The 13,231-nt window shown below is 40.5% G+C and overlaps 1 protein-coding gene across 1 annotated transcript in view; it reads right to left on the reverse strand.

The window, feature by feature from the left end:
- Positions 1–2,543: 2,543 nt before the first annotated feature.
- The window catches only part of MYO5A (myosin VA (heavy chain 12, myoxin)), a gene marked incomplete at its 5' end in the record, with an annotated part of 98,530 nt that continues 87,842 nt past the window's right edge, over positions 2,544–13,231 (reverse strand). Inside the window, 9 exons of the mRNA XM_010132528.1 lie at positions 2,544–4,014; positions 4,431–4,511; positions 5,824–5,998; positions 6,838–7,120; positions 7,851–8,001; positions 8,713–8,802; positions 9,671–9,825; positions 10,226–10,372; positions 12,565–12,658. Coding sequence (XP_010130830.1) covers positions 3,862–4,014; positions 4,431–4,511; positions 5,824–5,998; positions 6,838–7,120; positions 7,851–8,001; positions 8,713–8,802; positions 9,671–9,825; positions 10,226–10,372; positions 12,565–12,658 — 1,329 coding nt within the window. The remainder of the gene's footprint in view (positions 4,015–4,430; positions 4,512–5,823; positions 5,999–6,837; positions 7,121–7,850; positions 8,002–8,712; positions 8,803–9,670; positions 9,826–10,225; positions 10,373–12,564; positions 12,659–13,231) is intronic.

A 13,231-nucleotide genomic window follows, 5' to 3' on the forward strand; every position in this document is an offset into this window, starting at 1 on the left:
GGTGGGAGCAGTCCCGCTACGTGCGGGCAAAGCTGGCACCGCAGGTACGACTTTGGGCATTAGCAGTAACGGCCACTGCCGCTGCCGAGGGCAGACCCTCCTGACCGAGCCGGGAAAAACAAGGGACCCCCTCGTCACGCTCCTGCGAGGCACCAGGAAGGAGTTTCTCTACAAACTGAGAGGTAACTCAGAAAGCATTTAGTAAGCTTAAGCAGGTTTGTATTTAAAAAGCCTTTATGAGGAAGAAGACTGGCATCAACTAGTCCCAGGTTTAGGCGGGTGGACGTACGCCCGGGGGCCCACCAGCCCTCCCTGCTCACCTGGCACCCAAGAGCTTTCACGGCACAGAAGAGGGTGTTCTAGGCAAGTACAAATCTTAATTCTTGTTCCATAGCAGTCAATACTTGGTGACAAAACAGAAGTGGGTTATGTCGAACGAAATATTCTCAAATACAGCACTTTGTGACACAGTGTTGGTATCTGGGTGTGTATTTACACAGTTCTCAGATTTTAACCAACTCCCTTAGCAGTCAACACTTGAGTCTGCCACGAAGGTAGAGGGACCCCATGCGATGGTCACCAGCACACAGTTCATGAATAACCAACAAACCAAAACAAATGGGAAGCAAATCTTACAGTTGTATTTTTATTTGGACATTTTCCAGTGATAGCTATTAGGCTACAGTTTTTATGATGCATACATTTACTAAGTACAACATCAGACACTACGACAGATCAGAGCTCAGGTCATTCTGACAATGGTTTGGTTTTCATCTATGTACTGTAGTGGCATTGAGTGAAAACCTACGTTTAAAGGCTTTTATTTATCACATGAAGTATCAGCATCTTAAAAACCCGAGTGTTTACTCCTAGTTTTTGTATGGTATTTGAAATGTGTTCAGTTTAAATCACAAATTACAGAGACCTTCAGACTGCAAATGCTGGTGTTTCCGAGTTGGGAACAGATGTTACTAGATATCAATCCACTTTTCTACACTGAAGTCGATCCTACTCCTCTCCTGTGATAGATATATTAATCGCATTTAATGGACTTAAGCACTTTCACACTCCATCCCAGATCCAAGTCTGAGAAGCAGTTTTTCAAAATTTGGATAGAAGACCGTGTCCTAAACATCAGAATAAAATGATCACTGGAATAAAAATACACCAAACTGAATGAGGTAATTATTGTGCAAATCTCTAGAATAACTGTATATAATTCTAAGGGGTCGTTGACAAGTATTTTCCCAGCATCCGATAAAATCTATCATAGCAATTGATAATAAATTAAAATATAAAAGATATGTCCACATTAAAAGAGCATAACAATGATTCAAAGGAAAAAAAAAGTTAAAATAACTCTGCATTATATTCCATGGTTAAAGAGATATTAGTCCTAAGGTGAAGGATATATTATACACTTGACACTAAAATTTTACCTCTGAAAAGTGCATGTAAAATACTGCCATGTAAAACGTTAGATGAATTACCAGCTACACATCTATTCCAACTTAAAATTATTTTCCTTTAAAACATGTCAAGCAGCATATACTTTTCATGTGATTTAGAAGTAATACCAGTCAAACCACTGAGTTTAAGGATGATTCCTATACATTACCAAACACTACTTTTTCCAAAGAAACAAGATACAGTAAGGCTTTTTACAGGTAAACAGACTTTAAAAATAAGCAAAGAATACACTTAGGCTTACGTCTGAAACACTAGTGCTTACGTAGTGGATACATTTTCTGATCTACAGTATGAACATACTGCAGTGCCAATTGTTTGCTTTTCAATAGGAGAAGAAATTTGTAGGTCAGCACATTCTCACCGATGTTCTTTCCTAACCTCAACACTGATGCGAAGGCTTTCCTATTACATTCTCACAAGCACAGTACCCCTAACGGTCTGAAAACTACGCGATACCTTATCTGCAGCCACTGAGCAGCAGCCGTAGTTTCAGAAATCAAGTAACATTTGAAGAAAGAGCGTTTGGTATATTGAGCACAGGAGAACGACGTCAGTAACTTAGCAAGGATCACTCAAAACATCTATGCAGTGCAGTGCGGGGTTCCTGGTACTGCAAGATCCATCAGTCGAAATGTGGGGCATACGCATTTGAAAATAAGAGGTGAGTATCTTAAAATGGTATCGACAGAGTTTAGGTTGTTCAGGGATGTCTTTGCTACTGATTTATCAGCCACACAAACAGCATGTCCACCTCGCAAGGAAAGCATCTCTGAAATGTTCCCGTCAGCTTAACAGCAAATTTTTTCCCTGACTCTGCAGGCAAACAGATTAGTACCAAATAGTCTAATAGTGTACCTCTAGGTTATTTCTCAATATTGTAGAAGAAATTGTTAATACTAACTTGCTAATTATTATAATACATAAAAAATATTGCACAATGCAATTGAGTAATGTGTGTGGCTTTCTTTTTTTACACGTGTATTTGAGCCGTACACCACAAACTACCTGGTTTAAAGTTCAGAATCGGAACCTTAAGAAAGGCTTCTGTGCTTAGGTTGCACATTGTGAAATGTGAATTCTACACAGCATGATCCAAGATGTGTGAGACAGAACAATCTTTCCAGTAAGATGTGCAATATCCAGAATAACTCAGTTTCCCGTTACGCGCTCTGGATGTCCAGCCATTGAGTCAGCATGAACCACAGGCAAAAGACAGCATCGCAGTCAACACCTACTGAACGCTCTTGCTGCTCAGCCTTCCAAAGAATGAGAGCCTTGGGCTACTGCAGAGATTTTTTTATTAAAGTTTTTTTTCCTCTCAAATTCCAGTACGGAAGAATAATTTTTTTTTTCTTTTCCTTTTTTTTTTTTTTTAGTGGCCACAAACCAAACGAGATTATACTCGAAATACACACTGTCATCTCTGGGGTCTACAAACAAAGAACATTAGACAGACTAGAAAATCTAAATAAATACTAAAATCATTATTGGCTTCTGAAAATTTGCTTCAAGATTCTGTACTTTCAGCTAACTACTTTTTAAAATAACTAAACATGTAATTTCCAGTGTGCTACTTGTGCTTAGTTGCCATTTTCCTCTACAGGTGTTATTTAATACCATTTGCAAAAACTCAGTTAAAATAACAGACTGCATTGACTATAAATAAGGTTGACAACAAAAAATGAAGTCTTATTTGTAGTGCTCAGCATGATACTGTTGACATGTAAAGGAACACAATATGCAGCAGCGATTTAGTATGCTGGGTAAACCACAGTACCGACAAGTAAACACCTAACTTAGAGCATAGAGCGAGCTGTAAGACTGACCGCTAGAATTCATGTCAAACCGACACAAATAAGGAGGCGGTTTAAGAAATCTTTTTATATATTGCCAGTTTGTGTTTCTCCATTCCAGTTTTTACAAATTAAATGTAACAGGCTCCTAAGTGACTGTGTATTTTGTCCCAGGTGACAAAATGCATGACTTTCAAGTTTTCTATGTTCAGGACTGTGACTGTCCCTGTTGGTCCCTGCCTATGAGAAGATTACACACAGAGTTTAATTTACACTATTTAAATATGTTACTGAAGATCTAAAAACGTCTCTAGACAGCTGAAGACAAAGTGTTTGTCCAAGCCCGATTTCCACATTCTGGAAATGTGTGAATCAGTGACATCCTCATAAATGCAGAGACCGAACACAAACGCACATCTTTCTATTCACCTTCAGTCTGTGGTGCTGTTACGCAGTTTTCCAGCTACTTTTACTAGAGATCTGGGCATATAGAGACTATTTGTTCAGAAAATATGTTTTCAGTGGCTCACTCTGGTTTATCGGGTAAAGATATCAGGCAACTGATTCTCCATCTAACACTGACGGTGCATCCCTGGGATCAGACACGAGAGATGAAACCCAGGCCCAAGCTGGCTGGGATCTGAATGGTTTCTAATGCCAGAGAGGATGGATTAAATGGAAAAGTAACAGGGAAGATGTGTTTAGCATCCATGAGCAACTGAGGAGAGTCCTTCCTGTCTCGCAGACGCATCTGCAAAGATAAGAAGGTGATTACATTAGCATTTAGCCACTTCGCTGATAACAATCCTCTTGCAAAGGAGGTAGTATTTCATGTGTGCTGACAGATACACGTGACTACGCCTGGAAAGTACCAGTGTGTTTACACCCACAAAGATGTATAAGCACAAAAAACTCTCACCTTCCAAAAAGCTCGTATGTACCGACAGGAAAACTAGCATTTCCAGGCAAGTCTGGAAGCAGTAAATCGTGACTGCTTAAAATTTTAGGACTGACATCACCTTCTCAACACAGCTAAGAAGTGATAGCCGAAAAGCCTAGCTTACGTCAGATTCCCAGGTCAGATTCCCAGGACACAAACTGCTCTGGCTCACCAGAGGGTTTCTTAGAAACTGTCAAACGATTTTTGATAAAAAGATGTAGCCATACCTGTATTGTCCGTATAAATGACACCAAGACTCTCTCTTCGAACTCATTAACTGGAGTATACAAATTCAGAACTTTTACAATCTGTGGAGAAGAACAGCCATTCTTAGGCTCGTTTTACTGGTAAGATATTGCCCAAGTCAGCTATTTAAAAAAGAAAATTCTTGACAAATATTTGTTATTTTTTGCTTTATGGATTCATACAGAATTCCACCACCTGCTTACTCGTACGTTACATGACTGCCTCCTTTAGAACACGTGTTCTTTGGAGGTAGAAACTAAATTTCTGCATTTGTGTGGAAGACAACAAACTATGGAAAAATCAGATGATAAGTAACTGATTGTGGTTCCACCCCCGGAAACATCCTGTATTTCTCACCCTAACTTCGACCCTATAATTATGACCTTCTGTAGCTTCCACTCAAGAGAGTCTCATGACTTCACAGGTTTTCAAGAGAGTGAGCTATTTCTCTAAAAATAGGGCTAAAGCCACCGAAGGTAACAACTGCTTCACAAAGACTTTAAATAATATGGGTTAAGTTTGTTAAACGTATAAAAATTATCTTCATTTTTTTATGTTATTCTCCTTTAAAAGAAAAAAACCCACAACGCTTTTTAACAAAGTTAAGCAGCTTGAAGCATGTGGAATTCTAACTACTCATTTCAGTACAAACCCAGATTTTACAGCACTGTGAATCAGTAAATCCAAACAGCTGTATCAGCGCAACTGCTAGTCCTGGTCCTGACACCACTGTGAAAGAAATGGAGAAATTTCTGCCTTTTCCTGATGGGAATGTTCAGTAATCAAAGACGCTTGGATCCACTTATTTCTGTACAAGTTCTAAGCATATGTAGCATGGTTTAAAAAAAAGTGCAACTCATCTGTACAAAATCTAAGCTTTCATAAGCAGAAGTCTTCAGCTGTTTACTGAGATACACTTGGTTCAGGCTTCTCGGGCTAATGGGTTAACACAGGTTAATACAGTAACCTAACGCCTTTGAGTGGAGACGCCGCGACAACAGCCCGGTGTGAACCGTCAATTAACTGGATACTAACTCTGACGGCAGAAAGATCATTTCCTCGTATCCCAGGCAGAGCTGTCTGGAGTACAGAGAAGTCTTTGAATGAAGAGTTTCCTCTAAGGATTTTCACAATCTGAGAGACTCTGTAGAGCATTACACACTGCACAATCTCCTGAGCTTCCTCACATTTGTTCAGAACTTATCTCGAACATCAGACCTCGAAAAGCTCTGGTCCTTTTCTTTACCCCTTCAACTTAGTCTGCTTTAGCTGCACTAACGCAAAACAAAGCAAGAGATCTTTGATCCGTGTGTGAGAGCAGCGCAGGCAGGCACAGCCGGCACCACCAGAGCAGAACACTCCGAGTTTGCTCACCTGGGCAGTAGTCAGTGCATTGCACATTGAACAAATGGCTTCTGCGTCTTCATCTGTTTTCTTTTTCACTTGCAACAACTGTGCAGCCTGGATGAGGGGTTCCAGTGTTTCTTTAGCCCCACTATTCATCAAATTTTTGTCACGTAGCCATTCTTCCAGTTGACTCACGTTGTACCTGTACAAAGGGGTGAGAGCATCAATACATTAATGTGTGATAAAGGCTAAATCGAAAGCATGTGCAATTTCTCTTTCCCGGTGCTTTTTCTTTGTCCTTACATGTTTTTCTTTCACTCTTGTAATTTTGTCTTCATACTATTTCCTTCTGACTAAGTCAGGAGATTTTGATTTTCAAAACAGTGAGAAACTATGGCTAAAGACATCCTTTAACTAGCTGTTCCCATTTGTTTCTGTTCCTATTAACTGCAGGAATGTGATGAGTGTAAGAAAGGCAAATGAGGTTTCAGCCATGAGAATATACAGCGAGGCTTTTCAAGGTTACCTGAGGGACTGGCATGCCTTGGCTACATTTCCTGGCATATGCCAGTAGGATGCATTGGACAACTGATGCCCAAAGCAGGAATAGAATGAGATGGCTTTACCGCAGGACCCAGGAAACTACTGTGTGGATGAACACAGCAGGTATCCACTGCACCCCCAGCATAAAAAAAAACCCACACAGCAGGCATGTTCGCTATTCTTCTCTAAGAGCTGAGAAAGAAGAAGCTGAAAGAAGAGCTGAAACATATCACCTACAGTTCTGATTCCTACTTGATGATGAAATACTTTTGTTTTGCTTCTACCACATTTTCTTGAAAGTCAGGTGGGGTTTGGCCTTAGCTCTTTTTAACTGAACCTCACAAATCCAGTGTAACAGCATTTGCAACTGTTTGTGTGCAGAAAAAATAATACTCCAAATGTATCTGCTATTCCATCAAAATAACGTTCAGCAGTGCCAAGAGTTCACTAAGATTTCCAGCAACACATTCAAGAAAAGTATGACACGAGTTCTCCCACCTTATCTGCATTCCTTTGCTCCACGAGCACATGTCCTTGCGGAGGAGAAGATTATTGAGCGTTACGGCCCCAATGATGTAGAACATCTGCTTGACAACCTGTTTGATCAGCTCTGGATCCATCCCGTGCTGACACATCACTGAATGGAAGGAGTTCAGCTGCCGAATAATGGAGTCCAAAGTGTAGGTTCCTTCATCAGCAATGCTGGATGTTCTCTTCCGCAGCCCCGTTGGTTTCACTCCTGAGACACCTTGGATAGTCTCATGCTCCAGCATTCCTGAAACTGCATTTGATTGACAACATTATTATAGTGACTGAAAATTGCCAATGTGCAAGCCTATTGTGGAAGACCAAACCCAGTATTTTCACTGGTAGGAAGAGCAGGCTGGGCTTTCTGCTAGCCCCACTTCACCATGATTCCCAGCAATTCTGTGTCTTGCTATGTACTGCAAAATCTAAACTTACAGGGTTTTAACAAAGATTCCAGCATGTGTAATTAAAACGAAAGTCTAACTCTAGCTCAGTAAAACATATTTTTCCCTCCCATAGTTTCTAAACACTGTGATCAGAAAGCGTAATCAAAACCTGTGTGACAGTACAGCCTAGCAAGGAAACATGAAAAGTACTTTTAATTAAAAAAACCAAAGAAACAAACTCTGAATGTGAGCTTTATCACTGCTAATTCATCGCTAATTCCCATGGGATACTTCCCAACAAGGCAACACATATCAGACCGTCCTAATAGTTTCTTCATGTGACTGTACGAATTATGACAAGCATGAATGAGGTATATCGATTTATTCTGTCACTGCTGGGAGAACCAGCCACAGTTTAGTTCTTCCTCTAATCAACCTGTCCAGTGTAGTCTTTGTCCTCTAGAAACAGAATACCACAGGAACCATTAACGAAACTCTACTGGTTTGGAAGAAATACGAGATGCAGCATATGACCACCATCACAATTTTCCTTTTGGTACTAGCGGATGACGTTGAAGGAATTCAACTCTGCCTTACCAATCATTGGTTGCAGAATGTTTTCCAGCACTCGGACAAGTTGTTGGTAGATCTGAATAGCCAAGTCACTCAGTACTTGTCTGTATTCAGCTAAATCAAAATTGGTGAGGCAGTGCTCATTTTGACGAGGTGTATTATGCTTCATAAATGCCTGAATTCATAAAATAACAGAAACAAACACTTTAATGGAATACAAAAATATTACACAAACCCAGTATTAGTATTTTTTCATGGAACTGACAAATAATACTTTCAAAATAACAGTCGCAGCCCCTCAGAACTTTAATTCGGAACTTCTGGTTGAGGCTAATGCTAGGATTTGCCTTTCAATTGTGGTTTGTGCAACATCTGCTTCCTTGACTTGAAACTTCAAGTATATGTGACACTGGAACAAAGTCGGCCAACTTCCTGGCAGGTAAGACCCTTCCCTCCCACCCCAGCGGGGCATTCCCAGCTGGCCATTTACAGCCAAAAGCCCAGTGCAGTTTGGAAAGAAATTAGGCATACCACAGACTCCAAATGTAAACTGGTCTGCTGGGCTACGGGTAAAGGGCTTAATTCAGCCTTTTCCACAGGAAGTGCAGTGAGTTACTAAACAACATCATGGCAGTGGCCAGATTCTTCTACTTAATCTGAGTTAAGTAGCAAAATGTCATCCAGCCTCTGGGATACCAATAAAGAGAAGCTGGATCAAATCTTATCTCCCCATGCTTTCCACTGATGTCATCCCCATCATTCCAAAAAAATGTAGCTGTTTTAAGAGACTCGGACTAGGTTTTAAGGTATTACAGGAATTTGTGTAAGGGTAGTGATCACAATAGCATTATGGAGCAAAAGAAACCAGAGCAGGAGCACTGCTCACCTCTTCTCCACTATATTGCTTCAAACAGTGCAAAAATCGGCAGGTGTTCGATAGCCAGAAGGAGACTGTTTCGAAGTCATCACCTCTTTTCTGAGGATAAAAACAAACGTTTCAGCAAAGACTGGTAGGAGGGATAGAATAATAAAACGTTAGAGAAACAATTAAACACTTAAAATCCACTTTCTTGTGGCTACTCAGATTCTGATGTTTTGCACTCTGATATGGAAAGCAAAAGAGAACAACCAACCCTCCTCACCAAAGAACGCAGGATCCAGTATATGCTGAGTAATTAAAATTTTCAGAGCTCTACAGCATGCACTTCATTCTCTTAAAAAATGGTTAAAGATTTCTATGAATAGCTAAGCTCCTGCATGACTGTTTATTAAACATTTTCTCAAAACATGTTCTCAATGCTGGATTAAATGCTTGGCTTTTGAGCACTTCTCTCTTATTTAAAAACTAAAAAACTCCATGAAGCTTGTTTGTGCCTTAGCAATGCCTTCGGGATACCCATGGCCTAAACTCTCCTAGCCAACTCGTTGCAAAAACTTTAGGCAGTAACATATTATCATCAGTGTAATCTGTAGGTGAAGCCAATGAGGAAATGAAACATTTTAGTTAAGTGTTCTGGAGAAGGTTAACAAAGATTCATTATGCAAACTTTGACTACATCCAAGCCTTCAGAGCACAGCTTCAGAGGAGGAAGACTATTCAAAATAAAAAGAAAGTAGTTCTTCTTCCTCTAACTCAAAGCATCTGTGACATTACATGGGTAAAATGCTAATCAGTGTAATTTGTTGCTCGTGAAGACAACTTTTTTGTTGGGACCTCGGTGGGAGGAGTTTACTAATCAGGAATCCAGAGCCAATTCATTGAAAGCCTTTTCCTCGCCCCTCTAACATAAAACCAAAAGCAAATTTTAAATTAATGTTCTTCTAAACCAAGCAGATTAACTAACCTTCAACACTTTTTTGATGCCATTGATAGTGGAAGTCAACAATGACCGCACTTTTTGGTCATCATTAAGGTAATCCGCATGACGTACACACATGAACAAAATATATGCTGGTAGTCCTGGAATCAGGTTGACAGCTACCCCACGTGGTTTCAGCTCTTGGGAAAAACAAACACGCATTGTTTTGTTAAGTGTAAAGTCATTGGAAGATGTTATATGAGGTAATTGCAACCTTCCCAGTTAATAGTACATACATCTCTATATATGGCCAGTGAAAACTAAGAACAAAACCAAGAATAACCTCTTTCTTGGTAAAGTATCAGAACAGAATAAAGAAACTTAACTGCCTGCTAAAAAACATCCAGACACGTTAATATGCACTGTACTTGTCAGGAAGGATGATTAGATTCAACAGACATTTAGGAATTTTAGATAAACCCAACACCAACCCAAAACCAAAATAAGCTATTGATACCGTAATGCAAATTCTGTGTTCTTATCGCTCATTTTTCAGAGTGTGTGGGAGCAGAGGGGGCCGCAAATGAGAAAGATGCTTACCTAAAATAAGATTCTTGACAAGCTTCTGTTCATCCTCCTTCTTATATTCTAACATCCCTTGGAAGTCCTTTTCTTTCCGTGGAATGTTAACTGGACGAATAGGTTCATCGATGATTTGTCCAGGTGATATGTTCTCCATCTGGCCCACTTCAGAGGGGAAATCAAAAGAAATGGTATTACATTTTCCAGTGAAACCAACGCATACCGGAGGAAGCTATGACATTTCTAAGGAAGAACTTGAGCATATAGAAGTAAGAAATGTTTTCTTTGGTTCAGGATGAGTAACACTTATGAACAAAAATCCCGTTGAACAACATGATAGGTCGTTGATAAATGTATCTCGGGGGGTATTCTTCCTTTGAAGAAGAGTGGAAGTGTGTGAATAGCATCCATTAACAAAAACTTACTGCGGAGTTCCTGGGTTTTGTCATATAACAGCACAAAGACAAAGCAATAGCTGTTAATCTCTTAATCCCTGTTGAATACTGCAAGGGTCACTGTTAATTTGCAAAATGCCAGTATTTTTCAAGCTTGATCTTTGTTTCCAATTGTGGTAGGTTTACCTCAACCAGCAGCCAAGCACCCACCCTGCCTCCAACAGGGCAGGGGAGAGAATAATAAAGGGAAAAGTGAGAAATCTTGTGGGTGGGGATAAAGATGGTTTAATAAACTAAGGAAAGCAGAATGGGGGAAGCAAAGCAAAAGCAATCACTCACGACTCCCCACAGTGGGACTGATGCCCGGCCAACCTCCAAACAACAGCTAGCTTATATACCAACCCCCCTCTTCTGGCTCCTGATGTGAGGTGGAACGGAGTATTCCTCTGCCCAGTCTGGGTCAGCTGTCCCAGCTGTGGCCCACGTGCCCTTCCACCCCCGAGCTTACTGAGGAGGCAGAGTGGGGAAAAAAAGAGAAAACTGACAGTATGTAAGCTCAATTCAGCAACAGCCAACACACTGGTGTGTTACCAACACTGTTTTAGCCCTAAATACAAAACATGGCTTTGTACCGGCTGCTGTGAAGAAAATAAACTCCATCCCAGCCAGACCTACAACACCTTTCTAAGTTAATTTGGTAATAAACACAGACAGAACTATGTTTTCAGAAACATTCGCACACTCCGTATTGTGTATGAATACCACAGTAGTAACCAACCTATATTGAAAGACTTCTTAAAAACAAACGTAGTTTGAGTAACCTTTCAAAAGGATGCATGAAACATCCAGCTTGTTGCATACAGAGCCTCACCGTGTCACATTCAACACCTACACTCCACCTGATTAAGTTACATGTTTGCTTTTGAAAAGCAGACCTCAGCTTCATCCCACGAAAGCAACATCCTCTTCTCACACCCCTCCCAGCTGCAGGCAGTCACAAACTATTGCACATCCTGTAAGCGTGGAAATGGGGGCACCTGTCAAATGGGGCAGAAAATGCAGAACTCCAGCTGGGAGCTGAAGGAGAGCTCCCACTAACCAAAGGATAACGTAGTCCTGATAGTCCAGGTTTAACTTGCTGTCACTGCTCTTTTCAAATACTGACCCTCTGCACACTACAGCCACTGATTTCAATCTTGGTATTCAATGAAACAACTCACTAAGCAGAAAGCTTGTTTCTGGAAAAAGCAGATGACCAGAAAAAACTTCTGAAAGGTTTCTGAAAGGTTCTGAATCCTGGACCAGGATTCTTTAAAAACAAATTCAAACTTCAACTTCGTAATGTTATTAATAGCTTTTAGCAATTAAAATTCTTTACTTAGGCAAAGACACAATAAGCTCTCGGTCTCACCAGTTCCAAGATCCTAAGGCAACTCACACTGACGCTCATAAAAATAAAATTAGCTTAGTCCATAGCTCAGCATTCTCACATTCAAGTTTGGCCAGTAGCTCTGAGAAGAAACCTCAAGCAGAGGAAGACAGTCTCAGCATTCTTGGCTCCACAAATTCACATTCAAAGGAAAACTGGGTAAAATTATTTCTGCCCAGTTTGTATACAGTATTGCTTTTGTCTTGACAAAAACAGACAGTGGCTTTGGGTACACACACAAACTGCCCAGGTAATATTCCTTTATTATGTTTTATTTTTATATATTTATTATTATGTTTTCTGCCTTCAGAGAACCATCAATCTCCTTTACTCGTCACTTTGAAACATGACAAATCTTCTAAAGGTTTGCAAAAGAACAGACAGCTCCGAGCATACCTCCTGTGTCTGCACTCCATTAAGAGGCTACTGCTACTGAAGACCTCACGCCCTCCCGACTGCTAAAACAGATGGATATGAGGACAGTGGGATCACAGAAAGTAAACAAAAATCTTTCTCTCAAAATACAGAAGTACCTTCAAGTTCACCGATCTTCTTAGCAAACACTTTCAACTGTTTCTTTAACTTGCGAACAGTTTTGTCTTGCTTTTCAAGCTGCTCCATTAAATCCTGTAAATTAAAATGAGAGAAAGAGAAATGTGAGAAAAATCCCGTAATGTGTGACAGAGGCAAAATCAGTGGTGTTAGGATTACAAGGCGGCGAGGAAAGCTGAATAGTGGTGCCATCCTCTGGCGGAGGTTTGCAAGCTGGTACGCACCCTATAACACAAGCCAAATATCGCAAATATTATTAAGTTGTGTGCAGCACGACACAGGCAAAGCTCTTAGCCAGGGATATTCTGCAGACACTCAGAACTAGGTCAGCTCTTATGGCAGAAGACATCTTGCTGCAAACACACCTACCTAATGCTTCCTCCCTGCCCTTCCAAATGCCTCACAGCAATAATTTGCTTCATTATTTAACAGCTGGCCTGTACTTCTACATCATTTATTCATGCCTTCAGGACTGACTCATTACTCAGACCTATCCATTTTATAAGGATAAGAGACAGATCTGCAGAAACACCATAACCTGCACTCAGATCTACCAAAATCGTAACTGTACGACAAACACCCAAACACAGGACATTTCTCGTGATGCTCTGCTGTCTCCCTAGCGCTTGCTGCCATCACATTTCCCTA

The sequence above is a fragment of the Buceros rhinoceros genome, unplaced genomic scaffold, assembly GCF_000710305.1.
Source record: "Buceros rhinoceros silvestris isolate BGI_N320 unplaced genomic scaffold, ASM71030v1 scaffold19093, whole genome shotgun sequence".
NCBI classification, from domain to species: domain Eukaryota; kingdom Metazoa; phylum Chordata; class Aves; order Bucerotiformes; family Bucerotidae; genus Buceros; species Buceros rhinoceros.